Here is a 22,303-nt window from a genome sequence, read left to right as displayed (position 1 = left end):
ACAGAGCTGCAGTGTGGAGCTCAGGGACACTGGTTCGGACCACTTCCTGTCACACAGAGCTCCAAATATTCTGTACAGTGCTGCATCGCACAGAAGCTCGGCTTTTAGCCACAGTCACTCAGGCTAAGTTTTTCTAGGAATGTAAGGTTTCACTTTAATTACTGCTCATTATTTTATTCCTGTCTGGCAATGCCATGTCAGTCCTTTCACTCTAACCGCAGAATTAATTTAGGTCCCACTCTCCTGCTGTTTTTCAGCACACTTGGAAAGACTTCTTAATTATCATCCTGTCCTGTCCCCAGAGACTCTTCTAGACTTGAGAGTATTTGGGCAGCTTTCACTTTATTTCCAGTCTGTCAGTTAAATATGCAGTTAGATTTTTTTTATATTTTTATTTTAATGACCAGAAAGAGGAATTAAAGCTATAGAGATCCTTAAAAGTCTGTCCCCAGTCTGTGAATACTATGCACATGCTATTGAGAACGGCCATGTATATGATTTGATAAGCCAGACCAGGTGCATATTGTGATCAGATCTTAGCGAGTGTAAATGCAATCAGTATTTTAGAAAAAAAAATATGGCCAGCAAGTTTAAATGTTCTTCTAACTCTGCCTTTTCCCTCTAGTTTAAGAAAACCCCCAAAAAAAACACACACACACAAATCACAGCAGTAGTTTTGTCTCGCATAGAAAAAAAAAACAAACAACAATTTACAAATGAACCATGCCTTTCCAACACCAACACCTGCTGTCAGGTTAAAAAGGTGTGTTAAAAAAAAAGAAAAAGCTTTCTAATAGTCCTTGAACTAATCATATGTGATGTACATTTCCATTGAGGGAAAAATGCCTAATCTAAGCTTGAAAACATGATATTCTCTCAAAATCACTTCATTCTACATCTCTCCCTTAAAAAAAAAAAAATGCCCAAAATAAATTGCTTTCTGTAATCAGATGTTACAAAAAAGTAAAAGTCCTGCGCTTCTCCTGCAACCAAGATCCAGTTGTGAAACAGTTGTGAAAAAATTCAGGACTTTTTTAGCTGAACTGCAGGCTGTGCTTGCACGGAGCAGATAAAAGAAAATCAGCTTAAAATGTTTGGAGTAAAATACCAGTTTTCCCAGTATTGGTAAGACATGTGAGCACTTTGAGGTTCAGGTTTTTGGAAAAGAAATAATCAAAGATAGATAACTTTATTTTTTTATTTTTTGTGATTAATGGCATTCCAACTTTATTATGCTGCACACAGGATTTTTTTGAGTTCTCTCTACTTCTAGCAATAGTTGTGGTATTTCCATTGAGGTGCAGGACTTCGTATTGCAGTGAAAATGAGCCCACAGCAAGTAAAACTTTAACAAGAGCAAAGGCATCCAGAAACTGTTTGAAATTCAGAGTTTAATGACACCCATTCATGGCTTTGCTTCCATTCCTGTGATGCAACATGTTCATTGATAAGTCTGCCAGTCATGTGTAACTAATTTGCATTTTAAGAGCCAATCGCAACCAAGAAGACAAGAACACATCTTATTACCAGATATAAATTTGTGGATCAGATGTCATTTTCCGAATAACTTATTTAGATACAGATCATGTTTTAATACCAGTTGTAAATGGGTCTCGAAGGTGTCAGCCCTGAGATTGAATGGCGTTCCTCGCAGGGCGTTCTCTCATACTGCCTAAAGGCTATACAGTAGTTTCAGCTCCACGAGTTGGCAACGGTGACAAATACATCACCACATTTAGGTCAGCTCACAAATTCCGCTCTTGAGTGGAACAGATTTTACAGAGTTGCCTGCCGGAACATTTTATTGTGTAATTCCAGTTGACCTGAAACAATCAGATGCAGTTTAAAACATCAATCAAAGTGAAGTGTCACCTGACAGCAGCAATGGATTATGTTTCAAGTGACAGCAAAAATAAGCGGAGATAAAGATCATAGTGCTTCATATCCATTAATGCGAGGGAATTTAAAGGCCGCCTTAATCCCCAGTGATTTTCACACAATGCTGAAAAACACTAGAGCTCAAATAAAAGAGGAGATACAGACTTGTTAGAGTCAGAGTTGTTGTGTAAAAACGTTATAACCCTAAACCGAGCCATGTAGGTTTTCTTATTTATACACACAACAAGATGCATGTAATTAAATCAACTATGCTTTTCATATCCTTCTTACAACAGATTGTAATTTTAGCAAATGAAAGCATCACAAAATCCAAACAAATGCAGAGTGACATGTGCACATTTTTTCAGCCAACGTGGAACGCTTCCCCGGAAATATGAATGAAGTGGCTGAATGAGTCAGCGACTGAGTCACCAGAGAGCAGCATTTCAGTCTGAGACAAGTGTCTTGCCTTGGGCTCAGATGAAATGACACTCTGAAAGACGAAAATATTGAGGAAGTGTCGCTGGTTGAGCTGAGATTAGAGGAAGGTGGGACGGAAAACGAATGAAATGAAATGGAGGATGGGTTCGTTTTTTAAGTTGGAGTTGTGAGAGGTGTACGACGGATGGTTTGATTTGGCAGAGACTCCTATCTGCAGTTGTGGCATCTCGTCGGGTATGATACGGGAAGATGAAAGGAGAAAAATAGTTTTGGAGAGATGTTTCAAGAGGCGTGTGGAGGAGCAGGCATGGGGAGGGCTATCACAAGCTAGATTTTATTGGACTAAATGTGACTCATCTTCCCCCACCCTGTAGATAAACACACTGGTGTATACTCAGTAATGTCTCCGAGTATACACACACCAAGAGGGGAAAGGTTAAGATACACTATGCAGCAGTCTGTAGCCTTAGAGGAGGATAAATTCATGCACTCATATTTTAATCTGGATCACATCCTACAGCTGGCTGCACAGAAGCAAATCCATCCATGATTTTTTTTTGCTTTTAATTGTTGCTGAATGAAAGAAACAAGAAATACAGAATCTCCAAATCTCCAGTAGCTTTGCTTTCAGGATATGCTGATACGTGTTATGTTTGAAGACATATTGAAAAAAAAAATAAAAAAATTGAACCACAAAATAACACTTTTTATTATATCAGCAGTAGATGAAAAGGATGCACTCCCACACCTCCACCAAAATCCAAAATGAGATTAAAATAGTATAATCACATGAGCGCACTTTGACTTTATCCTGCATCACCTGATATTTCATTTTAGTGCTGCATCTGCTCTTCATCTCACACTGTTTTGTGCCCTGCAGTTCAAACAGCACTGATCATTTTGCGCCAGTTTTCAGCCCGTAATAAATATATCAGTCATCACTTTACCTCTAGACTTTATCTGAAATGACTAATTAATGAACGAGTTATTTGTTTAGTTCTGTGTTTTTACTGTACTTTGCAAGGGTCAGGGTATTTCATAGCTCCAGGATCTGAAGTGTGAATCTTTGTTGCTTTTCTCTACTTTGTAAATTTGTAAACTGAATATTTAGAAAACAGAAGTAAGATACCACCTTGGGTTCTGTGCAATCATAACTGGCAATTTTTTCAGTTTTTCTTGTATTTTACAGAGCAGAAAACTCATAAGCAGTTGAATATATAGTGACAGTAACCTTCATTTGCAGCCAGTGGTGGTTTGCTAAATTTTTTAGGTTTGTTTTTGAAGTACTTGCACTTTGCTTGTGTATTTTCAGCAGTTCTGTATTTCTATTACATTATGGTTCAGAGGGAAATATTTTACTCTACAGCATTTTTAAACAGTTGCAGTGTCTGATTGTGGTTGTTTGCAATTTTTCAGATGTGTCTGACTTGTTGGCACTTCCACTGAACTGAAGAGATATTTCCTTTGTTAACTGCTTAGATATTTTTTAAATTGAATATTTTCTGACCAAATCTGTGAAATATTCCAAATCTCTCACAAAAAAAGCAAAGATTTCAGACTCCTAAGTTGGGAACCACTGGACTGAGGTACTCTTGGTTAAAATAAAATAGAGAACTAGTTCCACCTCAACCGGTTACAACAATAACATGTTGCTTACACACTGATCAGTCTGCATGAATAATCTATTATGTAATGTAATTAGTCAGGTGCTATTTACTGCATAACCAGTACATTTTGCACATTACATTGGTACTTCTAAGGGACTGCAAGGCGGCTCAGTGGTTAGCACCGTTGCCTCGCAGCAAGAAGGTCGCATCCCGGTGAGGACAGCCGGGATCTTTCTCCATGGAGTTTGCATGTTCTCCCCATGCAGCGTGGGTTCTCTCCGGGTTCTCCGGCCTCCTCCCACAAGGTCCAAGACTGGTGACCTGTCCAGGGTGTCCCCTGCCTTCACTTTAAGTCAGCTGGGATAGGCTCCAGCCCCCCACGACCCTAGTGAGGATTAAGCGGTCTATAGATAATGGATGGATGGATGGTACTTCTAAATAAGAAAAAGGTCTGAATATTTCTTCAGCCACTGTTTGCAACCCAACTGTTCTAATTAAAATTCATATCTCAAAGATTTAAGCACTGATTGTCACATTTATTTTGACTATTATTATTATTTTCTCTATTATTTTGAATCCTGCCAAACCTTAAGTTTCTTTTTGCAACAGTAAACAGGGACACAAACACATGAACTCGTCCTTCCAGCTGTAGTGTCTCTACTCACACCTGAGGCCCTCATGGAAACACCTAAGCAGTTCTCACCTGTCCTGAGGGACCGTTACCACGGCAACTACAGCTGCTCCAGGCTGTGTCTTGTAACATCAGGGTTTTGACACAGAATTTTTTTTTTTTTAACTGTTGAGTTTTAATTTGAAATGCTTTTAATTGTATGTATCGTTCTCCTGATCTATTTGGCTTTTGTTTCTCTCTGTGTGTGCTTCTCAGGGTGCATCAGCCCTCTTTGACATGATAGAGTACTATGAGTCAGCAACACATCTCAACATCTCCTTCAACAAGCACATTGGCACACGAGGATGGCAGGCTGCCGCTCACATGATGAGAAAGGTGAGAGATCATCCTCCCATGCACTGGCTCACAACAACAGCCTGAGAAAACAGAGAGGGTGGGAATAAGATTGGATTGGATTTATTTATGGATCTACAAAAATACAGCAATCTAAGGGATGATACTTTAAAATGATAACACTTGTTTTGAGGTGTTAAAAGCAGAGAAGTAGAGAAGAGGCATAAGAACAGACTGACCACAGTTTGACCTGATAAAAACTTAACTCTGTTACTGTCAGCAGTTCAATGTCATGTGTTCTTATTGTTGCACATATTATTTATTTTAAATAAGTTAATTTAACATGTGGATATTGTCCTAATTATTTTGTATCACATTACATTTAAAACATTTTGAGTCTCATCATTTGTTACTGTCACAGCAATGGCTAGAAGAAATGAAAATCCTATTTTTTGTGCAGTATAACAAAGTTAGAATGCTATATATAATTAATAAGACAAAAAAATGAATGTTGAATTTCTTTGAATATTCATTTAGCAACAATCTGGAAAAAAATGAAACATTTTTCAAAGTTTTTTAAAATAATTTTATTGCAATTTGTTTATTTTTAGCCATTTTTTTTAAACTACACATTTAGAAGAAAGTGATTTCAATTAAATATCCTGATTTTAGTGTTTTATTCAGTTGTTTTTCAGACAAAGTTCTTTCATTTCATTAAGGTTTGTTGCTTTAATAAATTATGTAATCTTGGAAATGAAAATAATATCATACCTTTCAAACCCACTGATGGGTTTTGAGGTTAAGAGGGTTAAACAAAGTCTCGAATACAAAACTGCAACACTGCAAAGTAAACTATAAAATAGGTAACTACATAATCACACCTAAATACAACAGAAATGATTTACTGCTACTTACTAAGTACAGTGAATAAAAGTGTTGTAACACATGTGAAACAGTAGAATAGTCTAATGTTGGGTAGACTTATTCAAAAGAGAGAATATGTGCAATAATAAAAAAAAAAAGATGTGACACTGAACTGCTGACAGTAACAGAGCTGAGTTGTCAGTTTGATAATTGATAAAGGAGACCCCAGTATAAATAATGAAAGCAAGTAGAATACAGGTTGAATAATGACAACAATAGCTCGATGACAGCACTGTTACATGATTTTCTTTCCTCAGAAAACTCAGTGTGGTGGTCTGAGTGTGGCTGTTGTCTTTAGTGAGAAACTTCTTTAGCCTCAAGGTCAAACTGTGGCCAGTTTGTCTTCATGTCTTTTCTCTCCGTTTGTAATTGTTGCTTTGTGCCCAGCGGGAAAAAACAGAGGATCTTTCCACTGTTTCTTATCTTCTATCTTTGGCTTCATGCAACACTGCTGCTTCCTGTCAGTGCTCAAGCATAAGTGTCGCCCTTCACTTGCTCGTTCTTTGACGTCAGTCATAATTTATTACTGTTAAGAATACAAATGGGTGGCCAGCTAGACACATGAATGCATTGCCTTTCATACAATATATGTGGGAGAATACATGGATATGAACAGCTGTTGCTTTTTTTTTTAATCAAACAAACCATGTGAAAGGAACTGTTTATTGTACGTCGAAGAGGAACAGGGACAGTAAAGTCACTCAAAACAGACTTCCTACAAGCTGTTTTGTTTATTTCTTGTCTGTATAATAGTATAAGGAAGGGGGAGTGTGAAAATCTACGTTATAAAAAACATGCATATCCTAAACCAAAGTAGGTGAATTAACTTTTAATGAAAATGTATTATCTCACTTGGGTATCAGGTCACTAAATTGTGAAATTTGTCAATATTTGGCTTAGCTGAAGTTTAATGTGGCGTCCCAGCAGTGCACCTCTGTGACCAGCGCTAATCTGTTTCCAAAGCCACAAATTACTTTGCAGTCTTTATCATCAATATTGTGGCCTGCTTATTAGTTTAGATTTGGGTCATTACTTCCATCCTAAAGGGAAGAACAACACATCCTTAATCACAGTTTGTAATGATGCAATGACTGTGTGCAAAATTTTATGCGTCCTACTCTAATCATAACTCTGACTGTGCAAACAGCTAATTTGTCACCTGATCAGTGTTTGTACCTAAAGGCATTCCCCAAGCATTGAATGTGTGGTGATTAATGAAGCACTGCCTGGAGACAGCATGCATATATTGCAGCTTGGAGATTGCTCGTGTCTTAGCGTGTCAATAAAAAGTCGAGGCTCACTGCAGCAAAGCAAATAGATCTTAATTAACTCCAGCTTTGACAAGTGTATGTCCTTGAATTCCTGAAATGAGGACTTGGATTAACCCTCTTAACCTCAAGCAGTTTCTGGATGTTTATTTGTTCCTGTTCCATTTTTCCTCACCATGACTTCATTTTTCACTGCAAGAGAAAGTCCTGCACCACTATGGCTAGAAGTAGAAAGAAAATTAAAATGTTTTATGTGCAGTATGACACCGTTATAATGTATTAAATTATGTTTTTTAGACAAAAGAACAGGTCTTTCTTTGATTATGCATTTTACAAAAACACGGGGTCAACATGTAGAACATCTGGGTACATTATCAGTCATTCACATCATGATATTTCAAGGAGCTTCAGTAAAAAGCAGCTTGACTTCTCTTTAAGATTTTGAAGACATTTTACCGTTCGTCCAAGAGGCTTTTTCAGTTTGAACTGAAGAACATTTTTAGAACATTTTACCAAAAGCCTTCTGGTGTTACCAATACTAGAAAACTCGTGGCAGCTCTACATACTAAAGGTGTTTTACTACTTACAATTTTAATTTATTTCAATGCTTGTTTTCTTTCTGCTCTGTGTAAACACAGGCTGCAGTTCAGCCAAAAAGTCAATGAATCTTTGACACGTGACTGTTGGTGGCAGCTCAGTCAGTCATGGCTTTGTGGTTGCATCAAGGAACACAGATTTGTTTTGTTTTTACAAAATCTGTTTAGTGCAATCTTTTTTCTTTTTTTTTTTTTTCTTTTTTTTGCACATTTTGAAATATGACATGTAGAATAAAGTGATTTTGACTTAATGTAGCCATTTTTAACATAGAGTCAGTTGTCCTTCCACACAAAACCAAACCAGCAAAACAAATGACACATAATTAGTTTGAGAACTATCAGAAAGTGGAAAATGCAAAAATGATCTTTTTTGCATAAGAGTTTCTTGATTTGATAAATTGTGTTATTTTGATGTTTTTAAATAAAATAGCATACTTTCTAAATGCACCAGCATGTTTTGGGCTTAGTGGGTTAAACAGACGAAAAAAACTGTATGTCATTGCCGTGATCTCGGCTTCAGTGTGCACACGTCATCTTCGTCATATTCATATCTGCTCCTTAATAGTAATATAAGATAATATTTAATGTATTGACTCTGATCCAACTATATGCACGGGTATTGCATTGGGCATAAAGACCAAAGGCTTCCAAGCTTAGGGGATGCAGAATGTGTCAGCTACCTTATTTAAAAGTCTAAGATTGATTTAGGCTTTTACTTGTGCATATCAAATAATTTGTACCTCTCTTGGTGTTTCCCCCTCAGACGAGCTCTCTGCAGTATCTTGATGCCCGTAACACTCCTCTACTGGACCACTCAGCTCCTTTTGTAGCACGAGCGCTCAGGATCAGTGGCAGCCTGGCAGTCCTCCACCTGGAAAACGCTGGCCTGTCTGGCAGACCGCTCATGTTACTGGGTAAGACAGGCAAAATGCCCGGGGTGGGGGTGACATAAGAGGATGTACAAGGGGAAAAGGAGGCTTGTTTTTTCTTTCCAAACCCCACCTTCAATGAAACCTTGAACACAGCATCTTAATCCCTGAATATATTCCTCTGTTTCTAACTTTTGGTTTTCTATCACTTCTGCAACAATTTATACCTCATTTTGCTTTTGTCTTTCATTTGTCTCGTCAGCTACGGCTCTGAAGATGAATATGAACCTACGGGAGTTGTACCTGGCAGACAACAAGCTCAATGGCCTGCAAGACTCAGCTCAACTTGGCAATTTGCTCAAGTTCAACTACAATATTCAGATCCTGGACCTGCGCAACAACCACATCCTAGACTCTGGTACACAATAGCGATAGAGAGCAGCAACACAGTACTGCGACAGCATAATTGTTTAATGCGTTTGTTTTCTTGAAGTGGAATTATTCTGCTGAAGAGATTCGCTCATTATCCAAACACCTCAGTACCTTTTTACAAAATCAGAAGAGAGTTTACTGCTCCCTGCAGGGACGTTATGTAATCTCAGTGAAAGCAAGCCCCAAATACAGCATTTAATCATATAATTAGAAATTGTATAACAAGTAAAAAAGTAAATTTGCAGCTAAACAAACCGAAAAACAAAATGGAAGCAGTGCACATATGCAAAAACTGGGAAGACAGAATTGCGGCTTGCTTCCTGGTAGAAACCAGTAAAGCAACTGGACTCAGTCTGTTACTTTTACAACATCCCTCTTCATGTAAAAGCTGCTGGACAGGTTTTAAACCTGTCCCACAGTAATGATGTGTGGCCAATTGGTTATGACATATGATTACACTGATAGATTTGTCACAGCTAAATACAGTGCAGTGAGAGTAGTTTGGGTTTTACATTATTATGTTGCCAAACTTTTTCTAGCTACGTTCTCTATATACATTTTTAAATTGACACTTGACTTACAGATGCACTAATGCAACACTTAGCTCATTTTGGCTTTTTAAGCACAATTAAGACTGGAGCTTTGAGGACAAATCAAAAAATGTGATGTTGGTCTTAAACATAAACTGTATGTAAAACTAGCCAATTAAGCTTTTTAGTAGTTCCAAAGGATAAATTTGCGTTGCAGCTGGATTTAATGTGCTTGTTCATGCAAACATATTGAATTTCCTCCTGAAAGATAACACTTTACACTGCAGTTAACAGAAAACAAGGTCCTCTTGTGAGTACGACTATAAAAACCACACTTTTTGAAATAGGAAAGGACAATTGAAAAGTAGCTGTTGGTAATGTACCAAGCTTCCTAAAATTAGATGTTTTATTTTAGTCCACATGATGTTTGTTAAAACAGGCATTTTTATATAACCACATGAATAATAGCTCTGTCTGTTTTGTCTTTTTGTGTCGTCACAGGTCTGGCCTACGTGTGTGAAGGACTAAAAGAGCAGAGGAAAGGCCTCGTCACTTTGGTGCTATGGAACAACCAGCTCACACACAACGGCATGGGCTACCTCGCTGCTGCACTGGTACACAAACGCACACACACCGAGGGACAATAAAAACCAGTCTGTGCGCACACACTCATCAGTGGTTTTAAGAGGAAAACACTGGCTGTGTGTTTAACAGCACAGGGATGCAGAATTCAATTTTCTCCTCATTACTCTCTCAGAGAAGAGATCAGAATAGAACACTGCTTGCTGTGTGTTATATCTCAGTCTTCCCCATATTTGGCAGCTCGACCTCTGCTTATTTCCACGTTGTAACTATGGCTCAGTACAACTTTTTGTTTGTTTGTTTGTTTGCTGATTTATAGATTTTAGCTATGAAAAATACTGTTACCATTGCTGGAGTAATGACAGGTGATCATCCAACCAGTGTGGATTACACTATCGCCTCAAGGCTTGATTAGAACATAAAAGTTGGCTGCATGTCAACCTCTTTGATGCCTGGAGAATCTTGTCAAGAACAAATAAGACCGCGAACTTTGTGTTTATTGTCACCTAGACGGATGGATGACTCATTTTGTTAGAGAACGCAGCTATCCAGTTACTTTGTGTAAAGCTGGGAGCGAGGGATGTGTGGGTGAGGGATTTGTGTCCTGTGTAAATAACTGCTATGACGTCTGATTTGAGCGGACGTTTCCATGTGGGCTCCTCATTAGTTTACCTGACATTTTGCGCTGTCATATCTCGCTGAGTGAACAGATGTGAGTTCAGGTTCTGGATGTACCAAACTCCCACAATTTAGCTTTGTTTGATTTCACAGCTGTCTGCTGTCGATAATCCACTGCTGAAGTCACTGGTCGCATTTCTGTCACTGAGTGATAGCGTCATTATCTCTTACACTCAGTTTTCCTTGTGGAACATCAGTTTATTGTTTTAGTGCTCCAGTGTTTGCATTTAGACTCTCCTGAGTCATTACATTCTCGGCCTTGTCAGAGGAAGATAAACCTTTTTCTGCTGTTTTTAGCGATCAAATGTCGTTCTGCGGTTAAGTCTTATTAATAGCACCACTGAATGTTTTACAAACATCATACATGACATTGTTGGCATCAATAACACTCCTCGATCTCTTTCGTCCCACTTTATTGATGCTGGTTTATGAGATTTGATTCATTTTTTTGACTCATTGCGATGGCTTCAGAGTCCCTTTTGTTCAACATGAACAGTGTTACCGGTGGTCGATGATCGACTTTGTAGTTGTATCATCAGACCTCCAGCCGCGTGTCTTGGACACTCGGGTAAAGAGAGCTGTCCACCGATCACCACCTGGTGGTGAGTTGGATTCGCTGGCAGGGGAAGAAGCTGATCAGACCGGGCAGACCTAAGCGTATCGTGAGGGTCTGTTGGGAACGTCTGGCGGAACCCTCTGTCAGCAGGGTCTTCAACTCCCACCTCTGGGAGAGTTTCTCCCAGATCCCAAGGGAGGCTCTAGACATGGAGGCTGAGTGGTCCATGTTCTCCTCCTCCATCGTCACTGCGACCACTCATAGCTGTGGTCCTAAGGTCTCTGGTGCCTGTCACGACGGCAATCCCCGAACCCGGTGGTGGCAGCCGGAAGTAAGAGATGCCGTCAAGCTGAAGAAGGAGTCTTACCTGTCATTTTGGGCTTGTGGGACTCCTGAAGCAGCAGATGGTACCGACAGGCCAAGCACGCGGCAGATTGTGCGGTCGCAGAGGCGAAAACCCAGGTCTGGGAGGAGTTCGGGGAGGCCATGGAGGAGGACTATCGGTTGGCCTCGAAGAAATTCTGGCAAACCGTCCGGCGCCTCAGGAGGGGAAAGCAGCTCTCCACCAACACTGTCTTTGGTGCGGGTGGGGACTTCCTGACCTCGACTGGGGAGGTCGTCGGGCGGTGGAAGGAATACTTCGAGGGTCTCCTCAATCCCGCCGTCATGAGGAAGCAGAGACTGTGGACTCAGAGGCGGACTCGCCCATGACCCGAGTGTGGTGCGAGCAGGGTGAGGATCAGCACCTCCAAATCCGAGGCCATGGTTTTCGACCGGAAAAAGGTGGCTTGCCATCTCCAGGTCGGTGGAGAGTCCCTGCCTCAAGTGGAGGAGTTCAAGTATCTCAGGGTCTTGTTCACGAGTGAGGAGCGGATGGAGCATGAGATTGACAGACCGGTCGGTGCAGCGTCTGCAGTATTGAGGTCGCTGTACCGAACCGTCGTGGTGAAGAGAGAGCTGAGCAAGGCAGCAAAGCTCTCGATTTACCGGTCAATCTACATCCCAACCCTCACCTATGGTCATGTGATCTGGGTAATGACCAAAAGAACGAGATTGCGGATACAAGCGGCCGAAATGAGTTTCCTCCGCAGGGTGGCTGGCGCTCCCTTAGAGATAGGGTGAGGAGCTCAGTCCCGCGGGAGGAGCTCGGAGTCGAGCCGCTGCTCCTCCACGACGAAAGGAACCAGCTGAGGCGGCTTGGGCATCTGCTTTGGATGCCTCCTGGACGCCTCCCTGGGGAGGTGTTCCGGGCGCGTCCCACCGGGAGGAGGCCCCGGGAAAGACCCAGGACACGTTGGAAGATTATGTCTCTCAACTGGCCTGGGAACGCCTAGGGGTCCCCCCCCCCCGGAAGAGCTGGAGGAGGTGTGTGTGGATCGGGAAGTCTGGGCAGCTCTGCTCAGGCTGCTGCCTCCACGACCCGACTCCGGATATGCGGTAGAAGATGGATGGATGGATGGAGGAACAGTGTTCCATTGAAGCTTCAATGTTGCCGTGTAATCCAGAAATTAGCTGCAAAATTCACTTTATTTGCTTTTTATTTATAGCGATGTCTGTAATTTATTTAAAACCACGGTGTCATGAAGTGAGGATTTGTCAACAAAAGTTCCTTTTTGTTTATAAAATATATCGCTCTAGGACACAGAAACACGTGTGTGTCTCCATAATTCATCAAATGTGTCAGTCAGGCAAAAAGCAGTAGCCCAAGAAAGAAAAGAACATTTGTACAAACCCTTAGTGCAAACAAACTTGCATAGAAGGTGGGATGTGTGTCAAGCTATAAAATAAGCGCATTTCTAACAATGAAATGGATAAGAATATATTCATGAGGTGTCAGAGTAAAGTAACAGTCCACTAAGCCATCAACCTTTCACATGTTGTTAGTTGTGAAGAATGATAATACAGTAGTTCACTTATTTTTAGAAAACATGTGATGGTTCCTTTTTGGAGCATTTAATACTGTTATTTTCAGCTCTTCCAAGAAAGTCTGTCTGTGCGTGTTTCCCCTGGAGCTTGTTAGATGTTGCAGGGCACAAAAATGGCCTAAAACCACCAATAATAATAAAGAAGATTCCAGGACTGTCCTGGCTGCTGGTTTATAACCCTGGAAATATCCACGGTGTGCAGTGTCTCATTTTCAAAATGCAATGACATGGTAACACCAGACATGTAGCAGTAAGCAGTATGAGGAGGGAAAGCCTGCACAGTGGCAAAACTAATAGAGAACTAGAAATACATGACAATGTAAAGAACACGTTTACATAAAAGGACATGTTTTAGAAGCAGCTGTGTGCAACATATTAGCAGTGGCCAAAGTCAACTTATTAAGTTGCAAACTGTGGCCTGCAAGGAAATAAAATCTGTTACAATCTGATCTTATTATGTCAAAACTATTCAGTTAATAAACAGACAGGAAACAAAGATATAGTGCATAATTTGAATACAAACGCGATTACATAAACGCATAAACATTAGAAATGTTATCTACGTATAAACTAATGTGTGGCTCATATAGAATAACTGTGAGTTCCATCAACACGGACAGGAAATAATACAGCTAGTGTGTACTGGGCAAAAAAAAGTAAATGGAGCATGTAATGTTTTATTACATTTTTAACATGGGGGAATAAGTATTTGCTGGTTTATTGTACAGCATCTCTACAACAGAACAAGTACGCACTAAATTCAAAATGATAACGGATCAAGAGTGGGGTCTCACACCACAGATCAAAAGTCAGTAATGAGTTTGTCCACTGTCAAACTAAACAATGTGATTTAATGACTACTAATTTCTTTCAATATTGATTTGAATATTATTTCTTTCAGCCATGCACCCAGAGTCTGGAGACTCTGAACCTTGGCCATAATTCAGTGGGAAACGAAGGAGTCCACAAGCTGAAAGACGGACTGATTGCCAACCGCTCAGTGCTTAGACTGGGTCTTGCTTCCACCAAGCTGTCCTGCGAAGGTGAGAATTAGTGTGCGTGTCTTTGCCTCCACTGCAATTTTCCTGTCAGATTTTGGCATTTCTGACTGCTGCTTCTTTCTGTCAATTTCTGCTGCAGGAGCTGTCGCTGTGGCTGAATTTATCGCCGAGAGCCCCAGACTTCTGCGTCTGGACCTCCGAGAGAACGAGATCAAGACAGGTGGCCTGATGGCCCTTTCACTCGCCCTGAAGGTCAACACCTCTCTGCTGCGTCTCGACCTCGACCGGGAACCCAAGAAAGAAACTGTAAGCAAAGGAACAAGGCTTAGGGAGGGGGATTGAGGAGAAGAGGCAAAATGCTAAATATATAGTCCAAACCAGGAGAAGTGTTTTTGGTGGTGGACCTGGTGTTTGGAGATATTCAGATTCTCTTATTGTCAACAAATCACATGAAAATACCAAAACTGACAAGGAAATGAAAATACCAACAAGTCAAAGCCTGATGTGACTTATTGCACTGTGCCAAAAACCTTCATTGTTGTCCAAAAACTATTCAAAACAAATGATTGTGACACTGTTGCACTCAATAACTGTACTAGACTGTTTCCAGACAGTTCTGCATACCTCATTGTGCATCTGTAAATATTCACTAGAATACCAAATCTAGAGCTGAAATAAGTACCCAACAAAAGCTTATTTACTCCTTTTTAAATAACATATACTAAAAACTAGAGTGCCCAGCTGTTTCAGGAAAGTCTTTACAGCATTTATAAATGAAAGTATATATTCATAATGTTGTTTCTAAAGAGCTGCATACTGGGTAGAGAAGGCAGAGAGTAGTGGCTGTAGTATTTTTCAATCTTCTATTTATTCATTTGTTGACAACAGAATAACACCCAACTGCAGCCTTGTTTTAATGATGTTTTTTAATTAGATAGCTGACAGTGGAGGGATGACAGGTAGTGAAGGGAGACAGAGATGGGGGGTGACATCAAAGGTCTTCTTTACCCCGAGGCCAACAGGACGCCCCCACTCTTTGCTTTTAAAAGAAATTTTGGGGAAAAAAAGGAAGGTAGTGTGTGTGTCATATATTGTTCATGTTGCCTATTGTTTGTCTCTCAGGTGAAGAGCTTCATTGAGACGCAGCGCGCCCTGCTGGCTGAGATCCAGAATGGCTGCAAGAGAAATTTTATCCTTGCCAAGGAAAAGGAGGAAACCGAGCAGAAGATGAGACAGTCGGCCTCCATGGCTGAAATCGCCACAGAGGATGGGACCAGGGAAGATGAAGAGGAGCAAGAGCCAGCATCAGAGGAGAAAGTAGACAAAGAGGGAGAGGAAGGGGGTGAAACAACAGGAGACGAAGGACGGACAAGCAGCCAGTCGGGAGCGAGTTCAGAGACGAGTGTTCCTCAAGTCCTGGAGTCTGACTCCGACACTGAGGATGAGGAGGAAGCAGAAGTGGTAACAAAGCCTTCTTCCACTTCAAACTCCTCCACCCTTTCAAACCAGGCCGCTCCTCAAGCCCAGGCAGGTGTTGCACAGTCGCCCCTCAGTGCCTCATGTACGTCCTCACCCCCGCCTGCCTCACCTGCTGCAGGAACAAGCATCATTTCCGGCATCACTGTCACAGAATCTCCAGTTCCTCCCGGCACCCCTCCATCTCCCGGCCGCTGTATATCCGTCTCAAGCCCGGGTAGGGGTCACAAGATTTTCATGGTAACTCGAGTGGAGAGTCCACCTGAGCAGCAGCTGTTCCAACTTCAGATGGGTACACCTGCAGCTCCCAGCCAGACTAAAGAGGCCTCAAAGAAGCCTGTGGACGTGAACCCACCCGTGACACAGCAGACAAAGCTCCCGCCTCCATCTCAAACTCCTACAGAAACACTACAGACAAAAGAGGACGCGAAGGAGAGTTCCCCCGCTCTGTCAATAGACTGTAAAATGACAGAGCAGAGTCCTGTAGCACCTGTACAGTCCTCACTAAATACCACACAGACCCACAAACTAGAACCACAGTCTCAACCTCAACCCACAGAGGATGTGACAGCCAGAACTTTAGACCCAGACGTGAAAGATCCGAGTCTACAAGCACCATCCCTGCCTTCAGATTCCTCATCAGTGCAGGCTGTAGCATTTCAGGTCACTGAGGGGGTAACAGAGGTCCCTGAAAGCCCCCAGCCAGAGCCTGCTGTAGTAGAAGCAAACAAGGAAGGACAGGAGGAGGGAGGTCATGTAGAAAATGGTAGACAGGTGATGCCCCCAGACTGTAAACATTCAGATGAACTGAATCAACCCCAGACTAGTTTACCTACACAGCAGCAACTATTAACATCTGCACTTGAACAGCTCCAGAATGACTTAGCATCTGCGTCAGAGGAGGCACCAAACCAAACAGAGGAGCCATGGCAGGAGAAGCAGGAAGCACCAGTCAGCTTATCAGAAAATGAAAACCCCAGTTTAACAGAGAAAGAGGAGCCAAGCCAAGAGGAACCGAGGCCAAAACAGCAAACAGAGGCAGATGAGCAGGAAGCAGAGCCCATTCTCTGCGTCCAGACTGATCAGCTTGGACCATCTTTCACTCAAGATGGAGCACAAGATTCAAACCCTGGAGCAGGAGAGGCCTCAACGAGTCCCGACCCGGCCTCAACTGGGCCTGAAGTGGTTGCTGAAGTAAATCCAGACTCACCGGTTGAGGAGGAGGAATCGGCCGATGAGAGTTCTGCAGACGACGGCGAGTGTTTTGCCGAGGCTCTGGACGGGGAGGTGGTCGGTTCGGCTCTGCCCAACGGCCTGAAGTCTGAGTTCTCCCTCCACCTTCTCGACACTGAAAGCCCCAAGCCCGGTAGCTGCGTGATGGAGCACGGTGAGTTCCTGTAATCACCCATGTTTGCTTTATTTTACATAAATACACAGCCTGTTTATTAAGGTGTGGTTTGTGTCGTTTGTGTAGTGAGTGTGAGCTGTGGACAGGAGTTGGAGGACATGCTGCTAGAAGCCAGTTTGGAGACGGGGAGAGACGCACCATGAGGTGGTGAAGTAAGCATTAATCTGTATGTTCATACAGTAAACTGTCACAGTCATGGAGGTCTGAATATAAAATGAAATCAAATAAAACCTTGTATCAACAATACAAACCACTTCTTTCATTTTATAACTAACTGCTTTCTTTCCTTGAACAAGATCTCATTGGTCTATAGGCCACGAACATCCTCATCAGGAAATACATATTATTAAGCAAGTAAACAATTTAAAGGCTAATTTAAAGAGAACATATTACACACCTTTCCAGGTCTGTTCTAGATGTCTGCTGGCATCTTTCTGCACGATTTACGGTTTAAAAAGCGTCTTATACTCGTTCTTTAAGCAGCCCTTCAGGTCAGTTGTGTCTAAACCATGTCAGCCTCTCAAATACATCCGTACATGTTCAAGCCTGAATCCAATTTGCAAGCAAAGAATGCTAACAAGCCACTGAACAAAGTTAGCTACAAAGGCAACAGAACGTGCCTCTGCAAACGATCTGATGTCAGTCTGATTTTTACAGCTTTTCACTTGCAGGGAGCACTTTTACATGCATTTTGGAACTTTGACCAAATATAACTGAGCATAAATGCCAGATAGTCACAAAAATCCTGACGTGTCCCCTTTCAGAGAACTGCTTTTTGTAGCTTTCTGGACTATTGTCTGTTATTGTAACACTAAACTCACCAGTGTAATTGCTGGGAACTTAAAACACAGTGCCATGACTAAATTTGGGTCCAACAAACAGGCAGAAAAAACAAAAGATCGTGAGTCATTGTTGTTGTAAAGGTTACAGACTGACTGCCTGTTCATTGTTAACCTACCACACCACCCAGCTGTGCGTACGCTGTTTTAATGTGTGAGTAATTATATGTGAGCTGCAGCTGAGCTCACTTTTGGTTTTGCATCCAAATAAAATTGTAGCAAATCTGGATAAACAGGTATCCAGACTGATCAGTATACTTTTACACTTTGTGTTTTCTGGTGATGTCACTTTACGTCTGCGTCTTGCACATCCATGCACACCATGTACAAGCATAGTCCTAAAAATTTAAGATCAACTCTTGTATTTGCAGGAAAAGTTGCATGTCGTGCTGCAGAAGTGCTGTAACAACCTTCAACACACCACTGGGTGTTTTTCATTATGCTCATGTGTCATCTTGCAGCTCTGATTTGTGATTCTTCCTCGTATCTTATCTCATCTCAACAAACATGTGACAAAAGACACCTGTGTTTCCTCCATTTATAAACTGCTACAGAAGCTTCCTCTCTCCTCGAGGTGCGTTTAGAGATTCGGAAGATCCTTGATGATTGCAATTTTACGTGAGAGGAAATGAGGAAGCATAAATTACCACAATGTGCACAGACTGATGGAGCAGAAGTGTTTCACTTGAAGAAGATGGAGAATTAAAGTTTAATAGAGAGACACCGTTTCTTCCCGAGATGCTTTATGAATGTCATTAGAGAGTGCTGTCATTTACATTTCAACATTGTTTTTATGACTTTTGGACCTTTTGCCAGGTGTGCATCAAAAGTTTTTTTTTTTTTGCTTTAGATCGATTCAGATATAAATTAGACAGGACTGATTTATTTATGCACAGTTGGCTCTGATATTAAATTTGTTTCAAAAGTTGTTGTCTCTGCGACACTCAGGACTAATTTATCTCCTCTTCTTCCACAGGAACTGCGAGGACAGGTGAAAACAGCACTCGGATAGTTTGTCAGGCTCTACTACGTGACCGGTTGCCCTACGATGTTTTTGTTTGACTCAACCACCAACACAACTTTTCCATAAAGGACAGAAGATCCAGTGTTACAGTCGAGACTCTGTACGTGAAAACACGAGCTAATTATGGAAGAGACGGGAAGGACAGAATCGACCAGTGGAGCTCGGCTGTGACAAATCTGGAATCCTCTACATCCACACTACATCGACCACTGAAACACACACACATATGCGCATTGGATATGCAAAAAGGGGGAGGGAAATAAGAGAAATAAAATCACCCTGTTGTCACTACATTTTGTCAATCTGCAATCTTTACACTCAAACAACTGCCTGTGAGAGAGAAGAGAGACGGAGGGCAGATGAAACACTAACCAAAGACAGAACACAGACCTTTCTCACAGCCCCTACGTGCTCTCTTCTGTAGATTTTCACTGTAGTCGGGGAAATATCTAGCAAATAAAGTTGTTTTTGTTTTTTTTTTTTCATAACACACCTACACAAAGACATAACGGTGATGATGAGAAAATAACGGTGGCGGACCCTGCTGAGCACACCTGCTGGCTTTAAACTCTTGAGGTGGGCGTAGGTCGCTGATAAAAGGCTTTTATATCCCAGGATACTGAAGATGTTAACGTGTCTGTTTAAATGTGAACATTTTACGTCTGTGTCCCCCCCCTCCACCACTTTGGACCTCCTCAGTCTTTCCCCACCACCCTGGATAAAACAAACTCTTAAGGGACCTCTGCCAAAGTGACCTCCCTCCTCTTTGTTTTCTCGTCCTCTGCTCACTTTGGCCCCTCAGGAATCCCCTTTTGGTCAGAACCCTCAGCTCTGACGTGGAGGAGCTGCAACCCACTTGCCTCCGCTGCAGCAAAAATGCTTTTTGAAAGTCAGTAATTTTCTCCCCGTTAAAAAAAAAACGCCGGAACTTCTTCGAATGTAGGAAAGTAAGACGTCTGCTTTTGGTTGAGTTACTTATAGTTTGTAAAAAAAAAAGTTGTTTTTCCCTTGATTCTCCACAGCTCGGGACTCCATTATCGCTTTGTTGGACTGGTCATCGTCGTGTTAAAGAAAAGCAGCCTGGTCTCCGCCATCATCTCCCCTCTCCTCCCTCCCGTCCCCCCGTCTTCCACCGGTACTTTGTGCCGTCTCACCTCTCTGCTCCTCATTCATGTTGCCTTCAGTCTCACCTCTTCACATTCAGTCTTTTTTTTTTATTTTATTTTTTTTTTCCGTTTTGCTGCTTTGAGAAATCACTTATTTTGTATTTATTTTATAGCTATATGAGCCTTTTCTGATTTATTTTTCCTAATTTCTTCTTCACCCCCTCCTCCTTTTATCTTCTTTTTTTGTTTAGGGGTTGCTTTTAAAGCTGACCCCCTTTTCTGATGTATATTTCATATCCAGACTAGAGCAAATATTTAGTTTTGTTTCTTGGGAAGGGCCGGGTAATCTATAATGGGAGGAAAAGCTAAATATGATTGAATGGTTGACTATTGATAGCAGTCGGGGTGCAGAAATGAAAGCAAACGCAAGGAAGCAGCAAACATAAGAGTCCTCGTCGAAACTCCTTGTTGTTGTTTTAAAGCTACTCTGCTGGGTGAAGCTGTAGCCACAAGGGGGCGCTGGTGTTTTCCCACAGACCTGAAGGAGATCACAGTGTTGAACCACATCCTGTGTTGACAAATCCAACACGAAATTTCATAAAAAGAAGGTCAAACTTAACATGAAATGTCAGCTTCATGTGTGTCTGTGAAGAGAGCTGTTTTTCTTTCCCCCTGCTTTGGTTTATTTTTCCTTCTCTGAAGCAGATTCATGCAGGTGTGTTTTCTTCTAAGCGCAGCAGCGTTCAACCCTCCTGCTCTTCTCCACCCAACAGATAGTTTGCCCCCACTGTTTGTAATGCTTTAATTTTTAGAGATTTTTAATAATGATTTGTTAACTTAATTGAAATGTGCTGGTAATCACAAAGATATGTATGGCGAAATTTGTTCCTCTCAAATAAATGCATGTAATGACTAAAGACTGAATGTTTCAATGAAAACACTCTTCAGAATGTCGGAGCACTACACATGAATGCATGAATAACAGGAAAGAAGTTTAGTGAAGTTTGGATACTTCGGTGAAAATGTTTGATGTGATCACAGATTAGATTTGAAAAGAATCGGTTGTATAAAAACAGCGCTGGTTAATTAATTCAGTACTAAAAGGTACTACTTTAATTTACACATAGATGCTGACTGAGGAAGTCAAGTCAGTGCAAAATGACACCCAGGCAGCTTCTCACGGGGACTACAACTAAAGCCCAACACTGATAATGACGCTGTGTGAAGACTGGGAGCTTTCATCATGTATTTTTTGTGTTTTACTGTGATGAAGCTTCTTTCAAGTTGCATTCAAACGCTGAGACATATTGTTCAGGCTTTATTCTGCTCACCGAGAAATAGACAAACAGAGCTTTTTTTTTTCTGTTATTTCTTGTGGTAACCTTGCAGCGGCTGCCTGTAAATTATTGTTATATTTCTTTATAGCAGTGTATACCAGGACATAAAAGAAGGAAGAAGAAAAATATTCTGCCACCGAAAGTTGAATTGTTCAGTCTTTCCTTTGCTCTTGGCTTTGTTTTTTATGTGTTCATTTTAGACAATTTTAGGTGTTTTCAGGCATTTAGAAGATTATAAATCAAAGAAGGTGTCTAGAGGTGTGCTGCTAAGTAAAGAAAGATTCCCATTTTAATGATTTTACACATCAACATGTTTGCACAACAGAATAAAATACTGTGCATTTAAGTGCAATTCTATATAATTATACTCTTGTTCACATCAAACAATGGTCTTTGTCTGAGGCTTCCACATTGTTTTTTCTGTACTTCCACATTACTGCATAATGTCTGATACATCAGTGTTATATAGTGTTGAAAATTCATAAACTTCTAATTACAATATCTCCATTGTGGCATTAGCGCAGCAGTGATTTAAAGACAGAAAACTTCTAATTCTGTATCACTGTGTTAACTGTTCATCTGTTTCTCACTGTGTTCTAAATATTTAGGCTCATTTTTATCTTTTTTTTGTATCAAAATATTGTTTCTAATGGTGTGTAACATGTCTGTCCTTTAACGCCACACTAACATTTGCCAATTAGCATGACAGGAAAAGCCCAAAGATCACCAAAGCCACATCAAATGTTATTGCAGCCAATCTGATAGCTGCTGAGATATTTCAGTCTGGAGCAAAGTGGTAAATTAACCACTGTTGAGCCGTTACACCTGCATGGCCTAAAAAAATGCACAAAAACAGCATCTT

General features: G+C 41.2%; 1 protein-coding gene across 3 annotated transcripts in view; it reads left to right on the top strand.

The window, feature by feature from the left end:
• Positions 1–19,517, top strand: part of ppp1r37 (protein phosphatase 1, regulatory subunit 37) — a 46,096-nt gene extending 26,579 nt beyond the window's left edge. The window contains exons 5-13 of one of the 3 annotated variants that reach the window (XM_008291674.1): positions 4,813–4,932; positions 8,442–8,592; positions 8,810–8,965; positions 10,011–10,123; positions 14,152–14,293; positions 14,391–14,557; positions 15,374–17,114; positions 17,202–17,279; positions 18,951–19,517. In XM_008291674.1, coding sequence (XP_008289896.1) covers positions 4,813–4,932; positions 8,442–8,592; positions 8,810–8,965; positions 10,011–10,123; positions 14,152–14,293; positions 14,391–14,557; positions 15,374–17,114; positions 17,202–17,278 — 2,667 coding nt within the window. In that variant the 3' untranslated portion in view covers position 17,279; positions 18,951–19,517. Of the gene's footprint in view, positions 1–4,812; positions 4,933–8,441; positions 8,593–8,809; positions 8,966–10,010; positions 10,124–14,151; positions 14,294–14,390; positions 14,558–15,373; positions 17,115–17,201; positions 17,302–18,950 lie in introns of all 3 variants that reach the window. The other 2 variants (XM_008291672.1, XM_008291673.1) reach the window with 2 other exon arrangements.
• Positions 19,518–22,303: the final 2,786 nt, after the last annotated feature.

The sequence above is a fragment of the Stegastes partitus genome, unplaced genomic scaffold, assembly GCF_000690725.1.
Source record: "Stegastes partitus isolate 25-593 unplaced genomic scaffold, Stegastes_partitus-1.0.2 Scaffold754, whole genome shotgun sequence".
In the NCBI taxonomy this organism is placed as follows: domain Eukaryota; kingdom Metazoa; phylum Chordata; class Actinopteri; family Pomacentridae; genus Stegastes; species Stegastes partitus.
This window is presented reverse-complemented; position numbering and strand designations above follow the sequence as displayed.